Raw genomic sequence first — 16,348 nt, forward strand, 5'->3', positions numbered from 1 at the left:
CCCCTCAAGGATTGAACTCACAACCCTGGGTTTAGCAGGCCAAAGCTCAAACCACCGAGCTATCCCTCCCCCAGCCAAGCAGGGTCCCAGGCGCACAGCCCCCGGGCGCTACAGCACTGCAAGTCTCAGGGCTGGCCACAGGGGACCCCCACCACCCTTTCGCTAGGGTGCCTGGGATTCTGCCCCCATTGGCCCCCTTGCACCAAGGAGCTCCCTTCTCCCCCTGTAGGGGGCAGCCTTGCCAGGCCCCAGGGTGACCCTGCGTCAGGGCCACCTGCTGCATAGCTGGGAGGTGCCACGTGATCACAGGCAGGGCCTGCCCCTGCCTGTCCCAAGATGGCGGCAGCGGGAGGGCCGACGCGGTGACGTCAGCAGGCACGCCAGGTGGGCTGATGCCGAGCCCGGGGAGGGCCTGAGCGTGATTCGGGAGGCGGCTACGGCAGCCGGCGGGGGACAAGTCAGGTCCGCTCCGCGCCGCGCCGCCAGTCCCCTCGCGGCTGCTGCTGTCAGACCGGCCGCTTCCTCGCTCGCCCCGCCGCCGCCATGGCCGGCTACGAGTACGTGACCCCCGAGCAGCTGGCCGGCTTCGACAAGTACAAGGTGCCTGAGGGCTGGAGGGGGCGTGCGGGGAGCCCCGGAGGTGATGGGGGGGTCCGTGTGGGGAGCCCTGGGGGGGGGTTCATGGGGCGGGGAGCCCTGGGGGGGGGTTCATGGGGCGGGGGAGTCCGTGTGGGGAGTCCTGGGGGGGGTTCATGGGGCGGGGGGGTCCGTGTGGGGAGTCCTGGGGGGGGTTCATGGGGCGGGGGGGTCAGTGGGGAGCCCTGGGGCGGGGGGGTCCGTGTGGGGAGCCCTGGGGGGGTTCATGGGGCGGGGGGGGTCCGTGTGGGGAGCCCTGGGGGGGTTCATGGGGCGGGGAGCCCTGGGGGGGTTCATGGGGCGGGGAGCCCTGGGGGGGGGTTCATGGGGCGGGGGGGGTCCGTGTGGAGGGTTCATGGGGCGGGGGGGTCCGTGTGGGGAGCCCTGGGGGGGTTCATGGGGCGGGGAGCCCTGGGGCGGGGGGGTCCGTGTGGGGAGCCCGGGGGGGGTTCATGGCGGGGGGGTCCGTGTGGGGAGCCCGGGGGGGTTCATAGGGCGGGGGGGTCCGTGTGGGGAGCCCTGGGGGGTTCATGGGGCGGGGGGGTCAGTGGGGGGGTTCATGGGGCGGGGGGGTCCGTGGGGGGAGCCCTGGGGGGGATTCATGGGGCGGGGGGGTCCGTGTGGGGAGCCCTGGGGGGGTTCATGGGGCGGGGGGGTCCGTGTGGAGGGTTCATGGGGCGGGGGGGTCCGTGTGGGGAGCCCTGGGGGGGTTCATGGGGCGGGGGGGTCCGTGTGGAGGGTTCATGGGGCGGGGGGGTCCGTGTGGGGAGCCCTGGGGGGGTTCATGGGGCGGGGGGGTCCGTGTGGGGAGCCCTGGGGGGGGTTCATGGGGCGGGGGGGTCCGTGTGGAGGGTTCATGGGGCGGGGGGGTCCGTGTGGGGAGCCCTGGGGGGGATTCATGGGGCGGGGGGGTCCGTGTGGGGAGCCCTGGGGGGGTTCATGGGGCGGGGGGGTCCGTGTGGAGGGTTCATGGGGCGGGGGGGTCCGTGGGGGGAGCCCTGGGCGGGGACGGAGGGGGGGGTCCGTGTGGGGAGCCCTGGGGGGGGTTCATGGGGCGGGGGGGTCCGTGTGGAGGGTTCATGGGGCGGGGGGGTCCGTGTGGGGAGCCCTGGGGGGGGATTCATGGGGCGGGGGGGTCCGTGTGGGGAGCCCTGGGGGGGTTCATGGGGCGGGGGGGTCCGTGTGGAGGGTTCATGGGGCGGGGGGGTCCGTGGGGGGAGCCCCGGGCGGGGACGGAGGGGGGGGGGCTTTCACGAGGCAAGGCGCCTCAGGCGGCGGCCCGGCCCCTCCCCCCGCCGACGCACCCCGGGGCGCCGTGACAGGCGGGAGGCGCCCCGGGCACGCGCGCGGTGGGGGGCGTCGGTGCCTGCCGCGTGCACGGCGCCTTCCCCGCGCGCGGCTCGCGCCCCGCCCCGCCCGGCTCCTGCGGCTGCCGCCGGGGATCCGGGACGGCCCCGGGCGCGGGGCGGCGCGGCCGCGTGGAGCCGGCTGGAGCCGGCGCGGGGGGAGGTGCGATCCTCCGTCCGATCCGGGGGGCACGTGCCTCTGCATGAAGCCGGCCAAGTGTAATAGCCGCGGCCGGCTCCTTCGGCGTCCCCTGAAGGGCTCTTCCCATGTCCAACGTCGAGGGTGTGATTAAGGCATAACGGAGCCCCTGGGAAAAGCTTTCACCTTGATCGTGGTCGGGGCTGCTTTGCTCCTTTTAAACGGGTGTGGGTTTTTTGTTTTGTTTTTTGTTTTTTTTTAAAAAAAAGCTTTTGCTGCCTGACCCTCACTTTCTATGCAGTCTTTTCCCAGGCTGAGAAAATCCTTCTCTGCCTAATCCAGGGGTTTGCAAACCGGCGGTTGGGACCCATCAAGGGGTCCCAAGGTTATTACATGGGGGGGTCGCGAGCAGTCAGCCTCCACCCCAAACCCCACTTTGCCTCCAACATGTATAATGGTGTTAAATATATAAAAGCGTGCTTTTAATTTATAAGGGTGGGTCGCACTAGGAGGCTTGCTCTGTGAAAGGGGTCACCAGTACAAAAGTTTGAGAACTGCTGGTCTAATCAGACTCATTTGGGCAGCAGCAGCTTTTGTAACATGACTGAGTCAACTAGGGATGACACAGGATGGGGTTCTCGCACTATGTTCTGAATACAGCGGGTGTCTACACCTGGCTGTTTGTGTTCCAGTGTTGCTGACTGGGCTTGTGGCTTCCCACAGTAGGAGTGTGCTGTCAGCTTGGTGCATGGGGTCCGTTAATGGGAGTTGTGGGACTAGAGCTGTGTTCGGCTGCAAATACCTTTATGGCTTCAACCATGTTAAATACGTGGGTGCACGTTGCTGTTTATCGTGCAAAACTGATGGATGTTCTTATACAGAAGCTGATCCTCTGCTGTAGATAATACAGCTTAAAATGTATGGGAACAATGAGTAAGTCTACATCGATGAAACCTATTTAAGGAAATGATTGTAAATACAAGTAGACTTTTTGGGGGTATCCAAATTTCAGGTTACAGAAGCGGATGTTGTACCAAAACTTGTGGTCCCTTTTATAATGTTTTAGGGACACTTGAAATAAGAATCATATTAAAATAATATTTTCTTTATCTGTGGTACTAATAAAACTTCACTCAGATCAAAATAACTTTTAAAATTGGATTTTTTTTTTTATAATTGATATTCATGCCCCGGCTCCCCCCATCAATAGTGAAACTAGACTTGTTAACTTCACCTTCTGCTTAGTTTCGCTGTCTGTGCTCCTGTACTAGCATGGTATTATACCCCATTTAGGTTTTTTCATACAGCACTTATCACCATGGTATCTGAGCACCTTCAGGAGTTAAATCTAGTGATTAATACCAGTCAAGTGGGGTTCCTCTGTTCCTCACACAAGGGGAATGATTGTGTATGGATGCCTTTCCAAACCCATGGCACGTCAGGTTAATAGAAAAGCAAGGGGGAGGAACTGTGCTTTGTGCATGGGCTGGAAATGGTGGATAAGGGAGTGAGTGCCACAGTCTTGGGCCATCCCTCGTGAGAGCCAGGTCTCCTGAGCAAACCAGCAGCAGAGGACTCTTGTGCCCAAAGACCAGAATTGCTCTACGTATTGTAGGTACTTACATGGCTTCCATTATCCTAGCAATTGCTTATTTATTCTCACCATACCACGTGGAGAGAGGAGTGTTCTTATCCCCATTTTACAGATTAGGAACTGGGATAGACTGGTTTAAATCACTTGGTTTAAAAAAAAAAATCAAGTCCTGTTCAGGCTTTGAAAATTTGTGTTAATGCAACTTTATATTAAAATTTATTTGTTACATTTTAAATTGCTGTTTAAAAAAATGCCCCAGTGGTAGGGTATCTTCCTTGAATCTTCTAAAGCTGATATAGGCAAAAACCACATGATTGAAAATGTAGCCCGTGATCCTGCAAATACTTATTTAAGCAGACATGTAGCATTAATCATATGAATAGTCTCTGACTTCCTTGGGACTGCGCTCATGCATAAGTGTTTGCAGCTGAAGGGGCTAAAATTGTATCTTTATCTTAATTCCTCAGGTCTCCCGTTCCTATAGATTATGTCCCACAACCTTGAAATGTGCTTGTCTTTATAACACTCCTCTGAGGTAGGGCAATGGAGGGTAAAATGGAGATAATGATTCACTTCCCCAGGTTTGGAAGTTGGTGGCTGAAAACCAACTGGAAAACTGCATAGAACAGATGGCTACCTTTTTTTGCTGTTCTCTCCCAACTCTCCTGGCCAATGCTGTCTGTTGAGAGAGCAAATTCTTGGGTGGATATGGTGCCCACCTCAGTGATGCAGACAGTGGGACCTCAGTCTTGATTGGGCCTTTGGACACTACAGCAACTCTAATCACAGTAAATTTGAGTGGAGGTGGCAGGAGAAACGTGGCCTACTTTTTTTTAATCTTATTTCTAACTTCTGATTCTGCATATGTATCTCAGCATCCCATCTTGTGACACGTGTCGGTGTGCAAATTATTTCTGCTACTGAAAGGATGGAGGTTTGGAATCCAAAGTAAAGATTTCTTGTTCAAGGTCATGTGCAAGCCCAATGCTAATTTTACTGCATGTAAAATTCTATGAAGTACAGCCCTGTATTATTAAAGATGGCAAAGAAACCTGAAAAGTCTGAAGGATATAATATGGGGTCTGCTCAAGCACACTCATTTATTGCCTCCAGCATCCAGAGCACTATCTTGAAGGATGTATTCTGTTTAAAACTTTCTGCCATTGAAAGGAGAATAGTTGTGTAGGTACGATTCTCCAGAGGTACACAAGCTTACCAGCAAACAGTTGTTTAACCATAAGCATTGTTGTACGGGGCCATAGGCATACTTGGTGCTTCACAGTGATTGTAGACAAGGGCTCTGCCATGAGGTACTTAGTCTGGTTCCCTCCAATATTTTAGGGACGTATACAATGGGTGCAGGCTAAGAAGTGGTCTCAATGTGTACTCCAAATAGGGTGGATAGGTAAGAAAACACAAACAAATTACTACTTCAGGTCTTCGTGTTGGAGAGGCTTGAAGGAAACCCAGCCCTTCCTGCAATAACGTATTCACTACTTAGTTACAGTAATGCTGATCTCTTATATAATGCATGTTTTTCATCCATAGGCCTCAAAGCACTTTACACAGGCAGTTGGTATACTTGTTCCCATTTTACAGATGGGGAAATTGGGCAAGTCATTTCCCTGCGCTTCAAGGTCTCCCAGCAAAGAAATGGCAGAGCTGGAAATTGAACCTGAGTCGTCTGAGTCCCAGTCCTGTGCTCTGCCCAGGAGAGGGGAAAAAACGACCCAAGCCCTCTTCTTGTCAGCAAAGAAGGAAGTGAGAAATATTGTAACTTTTTACTCGTGGGAGCTACTTCGATATTGCAGTGATGGGGCCATATAAGTACCTAGACAGGGAATGCTGGTCGCTGGCAGGCTCAAAAATGAAAGCATACTGAGGAGTTCACCCCTATCATTTTGGGGTGTAATCTTGGTAATTTTTAATAAGCCAAAAGCAAAAGCTGGTTCTTAAAAAATGCCACAGTGGGTGGCTTTTTATAGCATAACTATTGGGTCATAAAATCTCCATCTTTAGCTTGCTTTTCTCTTGGAATTATCAATGACAAGTAGCTTTCTATTCATTCTCCTTCTACAGTCACTTCTTTCCTTATTCTTGAGACAAACAAAATAGTGCTGTGAATAAAGCATCCTAAGATTCAAAGTCTCACTATTAGTTATGTGAAAGCTTCATTCTGTTGTCTTGTAACACAGGTACCTTGGTTTTAGTTGATTTGTAAAGATGCAAAGTCCTGCTGGTTGTTAGTTTCTATGACTCCAAGCCTCCAGCTTGCAAAGAGCTTGCAGATTCCTGATCTGTGATCTTCAGCTTAGGCTCTAGAAGAACACTAACACGGCTGCTACTCTGAAACCTGCTTATTTCAGTTAGTCTGTATCCGCAAAAAGAACAGGAGTACTTGTGGCACCTTAGAGACTAACAAATGTATTTGAGCATAAGCTTTCATGGGCTACAGCCCACTTTATCGGATGCATAGAATGGAACATACAGTAAGAAGATATATATAAACACACACGCGCACACACACACAAAACATGAAAAGACGGAGTAAGAGGCGAATTAAGATGAGCTATTGTCAGCAGGAGAAAAAAACTTTTGAAGTGATAATCAAGATGGGCCATTTAGACAGTTGACAAGAAGGTGTGAGGATACTTAACATGGGGAAATAGATTCAATATGTGTAATGACCCAGCCACTCCCAGTCTCTATTCAAACCCAAGTTAATGGTATCTAGTTTGCATATTAATTCAAGCTCAGCAGTTTCTCCTTGGAGTCTGTTTCTGAAGCTTTTCTGTTGCAAAATTGCCACCTTTAAATCTGTTACTGAGTGGCCAGAGAGGTTGAAGTGTTCTCCTACGGGTTTTTGAATGTTATGATTCCTGATGTCAGATTTGTGTCCATTTATTCTTTTGCATAGAGACTGTCTGGTTTGGCCAATGTACATGGCAGAGGGGCATTGGTGGCACATGATGGCATATAGTACATTGGTAGATGTGCAGGTGAACAAGCCCCTGATGGCATGGCTAATGTGATTAGGTCCTATGATGGTGTCACTTGAATAAATATGTGGATAGAGTTGGCATTGGGTTTTGTTGCAAGGATAGGTTCCTGGGTTAGTGTTTTTGTTGTGTGGCTGCTGGAGAGTATTTGCTTCAGGTTGGGGGACTGTCTGTAAGCGAGGACTGGTCTGTCTCCCAAGATCTGTGAGAGTGAGGGATCATTTTTCAGGATAGGTTGTAGATCTTTGATGATGCGTTGGAGAGGTTTGTGTTGGGGGCTGAAGGTGACAGCTAGTGGCGTTCTGTTATTTTTTTTTGTTGGGCCTGTCCTGTAGAAGGTGGCTTCTGGGTACTCTTTTGGCTCTGTCAGTCTGTTTTTTCACTTCAGCAGGTGGGTATTGTAGTTTTAAGAATGCTTGATAGAGATCCTGTAAGTATTTGTCTCTGTCTGAGGGGTTGGAGCAAATGCGGTTGTATCGCAGAGCTTGGCTGTAGACAATGGATTGTGTGGTGTGTCCTGGATGGAAACTGGAGGCATGTAGGTAGGCATAGCAGTCAGTAGGTTTCCGGTGTAGGGTGGTGTTTATGTGACCATCGCTTATTAGCACAGTGGTGTCCAGGAAATGGACCCCTTGTGTGGATTGGTCTAGGCTGAGGTTGATGGTGGGATGGAAACTGTTGAAATCATGGTGGAATTCCTCAAGGGCTTCTTTTCCATGGGCCCAGATGTAATAAGCAGGAAGTTCTGCATGTACAGATGCTGCAGGCAGAATTAGATATTATGCATCAGGAAGTGCTGATTTTTCTGGAATCTCCCAGTTGCCATATGGCATATGGAGACTCAGTACTATCCTCCCACTGAGGATCTGTTATAAACAGGAAGGTAATACTGAGATCTGGGCAGGAGGCATTGTCTATCTTAAGCATTTCTAATGTGCTTATTATGATATCTGCTTGTTACATACAGTAACAATGAATTTGCCCATAAGAGAGCGTATTCATAGTCTTTCTTTGCTGCAGCTGGTGTTACTTAAATTCCTCCATCTTCTGCTTCTCATTCCTCCCCCTCCCCCATGAGAAATAAGTGTTCTTTAAAGCATATTATTGGGGAAGGGTGGAGAAAAAGGGGTTGGGGGGGTGTATCTTGCTTCATGCTTTGAAAATAAATGGGCCTGATCTCATTCTGGTTTGGTCTGGTTAGGAGCTGCAGTCAAAGGATCTCTGCAGAGCTTCACTCTGAGCAGATTCATCTGCAGCAGTATTCCTGTCAAGCACAATTGTCTTGTGGTATGAAACTGTGAGGTGGCTCACCAGAACAGAGGCTTTACCCCAACCAAGTCTTCACAGATTAGACACAAGGTATGGTTGGAAAGCATGGCATGGTTAGAATTTATTTAGACTTTATTTTTAAGACCTAATTAAAAACATTGGCCTGATCAAAACCACCCAGTGCAGAGAGAGCCATATCTTAGGCTGCACCCATGTGCTAAATTGATCTTGCATGTGAATATGCTATAGGCAGCTGTGGAACATCTGCATTACCTTGGTAGTATTGAGTAAGTTGACTTGTGTTGAATTTTCTAGCTACAGCACCTCTACTGTGACACAGTGCACCAGGTACTAGACGTCCAAATATTCTGTTGATTTTTTAATAGCATGTTAATGGGTGACAGTAGCAAAAATGATGTGGTTGAAGTCCAGAGATTAAAGGGTGCTGGGTGGATGTGGCAAACTGCTCCTAGAGGCCTATTACTATATTGGACAAATCAAGTGGTGGTTGCAACCCTTTTTGTCATTACACTTCACACTTTCTAGGTTCTTCTGGTCTCCAGAGTGCTTTTTAGATATTTTCTGGCTTTCTTTCCACGCAACCTTGGGCTGCTGATTTCTTAGCGTTGGCTTCAGAATGTGCTCTATTCCAGTCCTGAGCACTCCAGAATTCTCTAGGAGTCTGTAGACTAAAAATAATGTGTTCTCCATCATGTAGAATGCTGCTGTCATGAATTAATTGAAAGTGTCTGTGGCACACTCTCAGCTGCTGTTTCTGAAAACACAAGCTCCTCAGAAAATTAGGATTTGCTTTTCAGAATACTGATAGGGCTTAGTGTGCATTACTGACTGACTACAAGGTCTCATTTTTAAAAATTATCCCCCCAAAAGTTAAAAATTACTTCTTTATTTCTCCAACTCAGAGGACTTTCCAGTGCTTTTCAGTTGGTGCTAACAACTTGCATATCAGGTTTGAAGCCAAAGCAGTTGAATGGCCAGTTCCTACCACTCCCACGAAAATAGTCTGCATTCTTTTTCATTCTCCCTCAAGATGGAAGCTGTGGGTGTGTGGAGAAGGGGAAGCTTTGGCAGGATGTTCTTGAATCTCAAAGAGTGAGTTTAGTTAATCTCTGGAAAAATGGTGTAAGCATTTTAAAATACTGCAGTGTTGTTTTTTAAAGCGGAGTGGGGCATACCACCATTGTGATTAACAGGATTTTGTAACGAATGCTGTCAGACCTTTACAGCATTACTAATGGTCCTGCCTGTTACGACGATTGTAGGATAGAGTGACTAGTATCTGCCAACGCACATTATTTTTCTTATGTCCTTGTTGAAGGTCTAAACCTGTTTCCTAATAGATCTGCTGTGACATGTGCTACAGTATCTGTTACAGTCTTGTCGGACAGTGCAAGGTAGCTTTCTGAAATTTAGCCTGGGATAGCACGTTGCTCTCTGCTCCTTTTGGGTACCAAGTTTTTGAAATACCTGTCCAGTGTCTTCAACATGGCCCTATTGAACAGTGAACTTCCACAGCAGGCCAAATGACTGGCCTATTACAGATATGCTATACCTCCAGGGTGGGAAAAGGGTTGATGGCTACTTTCTAATCTAAGCAGTGAAGTGAGGTTAGGAGTTTTGGATTACTCTCCAGAAAAATTTCCAGAACACATTCGGCAGAGGCATATGCAGCTTACCTACTCGTTCAGTCCAGGTCTCTAACCTATTTGTGCCTTTAAGGGACAGCTGAGATCTTGCTAACAGTTTGCTGGTAGCTTATACCATTAAAGGCAAGCAGCTGGGTCTTGTGCATTGTGTTCTAAGCTATTCAAGTCTGAGCTGTCTCCAGCATGCCTAAGAACAAGGTCGCTTGGTGGCTTCTCATTGAATGTTGCTGCCAAACTGCATGTCTCCATTCATCTCTCTAAAAGGACATCTGGATGCTTGTAGACCTCTCGCTCTACTTGATTAGCGTTAGCTCTTGATAAGGCACTTCTCCATTTGGCTAAACCCTGACACTTTATACTCTAGTGGATCCTTCATTGCTTTCTAGAAGAACTGTCAAACCTTTTCCTCCAACTTCCGTACGAGAAAGTAACTCTTGCATTTCAAGATGTTTTAACTGTGGTTGGAGCTTTGCAGTATTTACTGTCATAGCAACAGATTGTCAGCGTGATTACAAAGGAGAGGTTACTGCTCTGTGCAGTACTAATCAAACTAAACAGATATGTTCATTGTAAAACTACCAACCTGTCATTTTCACGGCTACCAAATGACCTGTCTGTCCTGTGTAGTCATTTAGTATGGGCGACTTGGATTGTTTGTAACTGCATGGACCATGGCTAAGGTAGCAAATAGAATGACTGTCAGGGCTTGTCTACATTACCAGCTGGATCGACAGGCAGTGATTGATCCAGTGGGGGTTGATTTATCTTGTCTAGTCTAGACACAATAAATCAACCGCCGAGTGCTCTCCTGACCCTGGTACTCCACCAGGGCGAGAGATGCAGGCGGAGTTGACGGGGGAGCGTTGAAGACACCGCAGTAAGTAGATCTAAGTACGTTGAATTCAGCTATGTTATTCACGTAGCTGAAGTTGCGTAACTTAGATCAATTTCTCTTCTCTCCCCGCCCCTTCCCCCTCGGCCAGTGTAGACAAGGCCTCAGATTGCTGTTGCTGACTGTAATGGGTGTGTAGGTAGGCCTACACAAGAGAGGACAATTTACTGTTCGTGCTGAGAGCTTTACAGGGAAGATGGCCAAAGATGTTTCTGAACTCTCTGTAATTTACAGATGTAACTCACAGCACCTGGTATCCAGCGCGTGATTTAGATCTTTCTGTGCCAACAATTGGTATCACTCTATCTGTAGTAATGTTCTGGGGCTGAAGACTGCAGCCTTCTCTGTCCTTGTTCTTGGGCAGCTAACTACCCTGTTCCTTGTTTTTCATTTGATCGACCAGATAATTTTTGCCCCCCTCATAAATCGGAGTTCTGATTTTGGGTGACCTGAATTGATTGTGAAAAATCCTCTACTAGTGAGTGGGTAGCTTTCCCTTGCTAGAGTTGGTAGCTAAGCCACCAACTTCTGCAGAATATAAACTTTCATCTGATTAAATTATAACTAGCCCTAATGGCTGTGACGTTAACCTCTGGTGTAATTACACTGTTGTAGTTCTACTGGCATAACTCCCAATGTAGACGTTCTTATTCCAGAATTAGTGCTTCTTACTGGTTTAGTTTAAGTTGCTAAGAATGTTCACACAGGGATTTATGCTGGTATACCTCGTGGTCTGCTAATACAAATAACAATAGCATGCTGTAAATGATATGTGAGGCTGGTATAAGTGTACAGATAACCTTTTCTGTTTAGACAAGCTCTGAGCATGAAGAAAGTTGGTTCTGCCAAGGAGAGGCACTGGAGCCACAAGCAGCAGCAGTGTGAAATCAGGACATCTGGTCAGTTTTTCTGCTGCTATTTAGAAACCTGTGGGCAGCTGTGAAGCTGTCAAGAATAGTCCATTTCACACTAGTGCTCCTTAGGGATGCTGCGTGGAGCTATGGAATTAGGCACAGCAGTTATTCACAGGGTACTGAGGGAGAGGGGTGGAAACTACCCCCCATGTCTGCAGCAGCCGTTCAGACACCTTCATAATCACGTTCATAACCGGAGGATATGAAAGAGGATGCCTCCAAGTAGAGTCCATGCCAAAATCCTTATGCCCTCCCCAGTAGGTGTTTGGGGGGCAGGGTGAAAGCTGGGCTACTCAGCAGAGTCTTGCCCTAGCATCTCCCTGTTGGAGCCCCCACCTTCTTCATTTTACATTTCTGCCTCTGGGCTAGTAGGTTGGGTCCTCCGGCTGTTAGGTGTCTGGTAAATCTTCAAGCCCCACGCATGACGTGCATCTTGTAGAGTGTGTCTGCATTGCTCTGAAAGGGTGAAGGGCTAGCATGAGTTGTGTGCTTGTCATGAGCACTTCCTCTAGCCTATATGCAAGAGACATAAAACAGGGCTGGCTTTGTTTGTCTCTCGCTTTCAGAGCTGGCATTTAGATTCTTGTCGATTTGGGGTTTTGGGAGCTTCTATTGAAGAGGTTAGGTGACGTTCATAATTTAAACAGAAGGATAAACGGGTGAGAGAGTATCCATGTTGGTAGAAGACACACCCTCCTGTCACAGAGGAGCCTTCCTAGCATGGGGTAGCCTTCCAGCTACTTAAGAACTGATGGACTCAGAAGGGAGATCATTTGCTTCTCCTCCAGGAGGAGAATGGATTTAGCATGGCCCTCAGAGTAACAAAGGTATACAATCTTCACTGCAGAGTTTATGCAGGTTGGCTTAGCTCAGGTGTAAGCGGCTGTAGTCGAGTGTGTCCACTCCACTGCATCCATGCTAGTGCTTTACTGGGTTGTGTGAGGCGGTAGGACTTCTGGGGGGATATCCCAAGGTTCTAAGCACTACAGAAACCTGAGCTGCTCTGACTCCTTCTCAATGAATTGTGGGAGAACTTGACTGTCCTTTTGAGCACCCAGGGAGCAGGAGAGATGGAACAATTGGACGGCATTAGCAGGATTTACCAACCCTAGTGTAAGCAATGCTTGGGCTTTAGCCTATATCCCAGTATTTGCTGGCTAGGCAGCCCCACCATGCTCCAGTGAGACATCTGTGTGTGTGGATGGGAGCTGGGCTAGGGGCAACACCCAGAAAGGAGTCAGAGTTAACTTTGCAGCAAAGATATAGCCCTAAAGGGATGCTGGAAAAATGATTGCCACACTTGCAAAAGAATATTTTTTCAATTGTTATTTTATCCAAGGCTAGCAGCTCATGAAGAGTGGGTCTCCTCCTGTACACTCCCTCTGCTGCATAGTTGTTAGTGCATGAGATGCTCTGATCTCATGAAGTGTCCTTCCTCTCATAAGGCATTTAAGTCAGGAAATTACTGTAAGGAATTGGCCCTGTCAGCTTCACATGGAGGTTCCCAGAGGGATGCATTGTAATAGGGAAAATGACCTGTGTTCTGTTGACAGGTACGAGAAATTAGCACTCTGATCACCACACATGTTGAGTTTTTCTGATGGGATTAAAACTACGACAACAGCCTGTGGCTGTTTTGTATCTCTGCTACAATAAATCCCATTATCAATGTTCTCTGCTGACTAGCACTTGGTGCTTGGCTTGCTGGGACTGTTTGAAAAACTACTTCAGCTCATTATAGAAATCTAATTATTGTTTCCAGTCCCTGGCTCAGAAAATGGTTACACAATTAGGCCTTGCCCAGTTGACTTGGCTCAATGTACCACTATACTGTTTTGCTTTTTAGGAGTCTCAAGACTTTGCTTTGTGTAGGATACTTGTAAAGAATGCTGTTTAACTGTTATTTTCCCACACCTCTGCTAATGGAGAATGACTCAGAGTGAGCTGTAGCAGGGCTGGGAGGGGTGAACACACACAGTACAGCCCCAGCCTTGTCTGTACAACAGCATCTCTCTCCTTCAGATAAAGGCATTGCTTGAATTACAAGAGAATCTTCCTGCAGTTCCTGGCTCCTGCTGAAATCTTTCCTTGTGTTTGCTTTGGTAGATTTGTTTAAAAGAAGGTTCTGACTGTTTCCTCTTTGCATAATATAATGAGCTTCTCTTCTCTCATGTGGAATAATCAAGTGTTTTTTTTCTGGTTTTAAAAAAGAATTGACTCTGTGCAGAGGGTGTACTCAGTACTGTACTGTCCCTGCCCATAAGAGCTAATTAAGGCCTTGTCTACAGGGGAAGTTCGATCTAAGCTACACAATTTGGGTTACGTGAATAGTGTAACTCAAATTGACATAGCTTAGATCTACTCTACCGTGGGGTCCACACTACTCAATGTCAACGGGAGATGCTCTCCCACCAACTCCCCCCTATTCCTCTTGATCCGGTGGAGTGCAGGAGTCGACCAGAGAGTGAGCTGCGGTTGATTTAGCAGGTCTTCACTAGACCTGCTAAATCAACTACCGATGCATTGATCGCTGCTCATGATCCCCCAGTAAGTGTAGACATGCCCAAACAGTTCAGTATGTACTGGGAGACTCAGAGGAAAGTCGTGACTTACGGCATCTCCTCTTTCGCCTCTGTCTCTCTTTCCTTCAGCGTTTAAAAACTCTACCCCTGCTAACTGGAGTTGCAGCTAACAAGGGATGTGAAGGGTAACAAGAAGGGTTTCTACAAATATGTTAGCAACAAGAAAAAGGTCAGGGAAAGTGTGGGCCTCTTACTGAATGGGGGAGGCAACCTAGTGACCAGCTTTTTCCACATCAATGAAGTACTTGATGCTTTTTTTGCCTCAGTCTTCACAGACAAGGTCCCAGACTGCTGCACTGGGCAGCACAGTATGGGGAGGAGATGAGCAGCCCTCAGTGGTGAAAGAACAGGTTAAGGACTGTTTAGAAAAGCTGGACATACAGAAGTCCATGGGGCTGAATGCAATGCATCAGAGGGTGCTGAGGGAGTTGGCTGTTGTGATTGCAGAGCCATTGGCCATTATCTCTGAAAACTCATGGCGACCTGGGAAGGTCCCGGATGATTGCCTAGCTTTAAAAAAGGGAAGAAGGAGAATCCAGGGGAACTACAGACCAGTCAGCCTCACCTCAGTCCCTGGAAAAATCATGGAGCAGCTTCTTAAGGAAGCCATTTTGAAGCACTTGGAGAAGAGGGAGGTGATCAGGAACAGTCAGCATGGATTCACCAAGGGCAAGTCATGCCTGACCAACCTGATTGCCTTCTATGATGAGATAACTGGCTCTGTGGATATGGGGAAAACGGTGGACATGATATATCTTGACTTTAGCAAAGCTTTTGATACGGTCTCCGACAGTACTCTTACCGGCAAGTTAAAGAAGTATGGATTGGATGAATGGACTATAAGGTGGATAGAAAGCTGGTTAGATCATTGGGCTCAATGGGTAGTGATCAACGGCTCGATGTCTAGTTGGCAGCTGGTATCAAGCAGAGTGCCCCAGGGGTTGGTCTTAGTGCCGGTTTTGTTCAACATCTTCATTAATGACCTGGCTGATGGGATGGATTGCACCCTCAGCAAGTTTGCAGATGACACTAAGCTGGGGGAGAGGTTGATACGCTGGAGGGTAAGGATAGAGTCCAGAGTGACCTAGACAAATTATAGAGGATTGGGCCAAAAGAAATCTGCTGAGGTTCAACAAGGACAAGTGCAGAGTGCTGCACTTAGGACGGAAGAATCCCATGCACCGCTACAGACTAGGGACCGAATAGCTCGGTAGCAGTTCTGCAGAAAAGGACCTGGGGGTTACAGTGGACGAGAAGCTGGATAGGAGTCAGCAGTGTGCCCTTGTTGCCAAGAAGGCTAATGGCATATTGGGCTGTATTATTAGGAGCGTTGCCAGCAGATCAAGGGAAGTGATTATTCCTCTCTATTTGGCACTGGTGAGGCCACATCTGGAGTATTGCATCCAGTTTTGGGTCCCCCACTACAGAAAGGATGTGGACAAATTGGAGAGAGTCCAGCGGAGGGCAACGAAAATTATCAGGGGGCTAGGGCACATGAATTATGAGGAGAGGCTGAGGGAACTAGGCTTATTTAGTCTGCAGAAGAGAAGAGTGAGGGGGGATTTGATAGCAGCCTTCAGTACCTGAAGGGGGTTCCAAAGAGGATGGAGCTCGGCTGGTCTCAGTTGTGGCAGATGACAGAACAAGGAGCAATGGTCTCAAGTTGCAGTGGGGGAGGTCTAGGTTGGATATTAGGAAAAACTTTTTCACTAGGAGGGTGGTGAAGCACTGGAATGGGTTACCTAGGGAGGTGGTGGGATTTCTATCCTTAGAGGATTTTAAGGCCTGGCTTGCCAAAGCCCTGGCTGGGATGATTTAGTTGGGCTTTGAGCAGGGGGTTGGACTAGATGACCTCCTGAGGTCTTTTCCAACCCTAATCTTCTATGATTCTGTGCTATCCTGACATGCACAACTCCTTGTTCAGGCCTTAATCATCTCCCTCCTCAGCTATTACAGTCTCTTTCTCTTGGGTCTTGCTAAAACACTCTTGCTTCAACAGTGTCATTCACTTCCCCTTGCCCTTTTGTTTCTTATTTTTCTACACATCAAGTTCAGGCTTCTAATTCGTTCTTTCAGGGTACCCCATTTTGCAGCCCTTGCCTCCATCTCTGACCTGGTCTCATTTCATGTTCTTCCCTCATCCCCACACCCTGCAGGACCCACTCTAACAGTTGTGCTAACCTCTGTGCCCCTTTTGTAGCCTTCTGTCTGAGACATCTCTTGTTCTTATTCCATGCTTCTTCCTGTGCAGGATATGTTTTCTGAAATCTGTCAGTTTTCCACCTCTGCCTCATTCAGATGGCTACTAAA

The 16,348-nt window shown here is 48.6% G+C and overlaps 1 protein-coding gene across 2 annotated transcripts in view; it reads left to right on the top strand.

Moving 5' to 3' along the window:
* Nucleotides 1-416: 416 nt before the first annotated feature.
* The window catches only part of SELENOI (selenoprotein I), a gene marked incomplete at its 3' end in the record, with an annotated part of 60,224 nt that continues 44,292 nt past the window's right edge, over nt 417-16,348 (top strand). The window contains exon 1 of one of the 2 annotated variants that reach the window (XM_084622360.1): nt 417-640. In XM_084622360.1, the coding sequence (XP_084478486.1) occupies nt 544-640 (97 nt within the window). In that variant the 5' untranslated portion in view covers nt 417-543. The remainder of the gene's footprint in view (nt 641-16,348) is intronic. The other variant, XM_084622361.1, reaches the window with a different exon arrangement.

This window comes from Lepidochelys olivacea (genome assembly GCF_965140295.1).
Source record: "Lepidochelys olivacea isolate rLepOli2 genome assembly, chromosome: 3".
Classification (NCBI taxonomy): domain Eukaryota; kingdom Metazoa; phylum Chordata; order Testudines; family Cheloniidae; genus Lepidochelys; species Lepidochelys olivacea.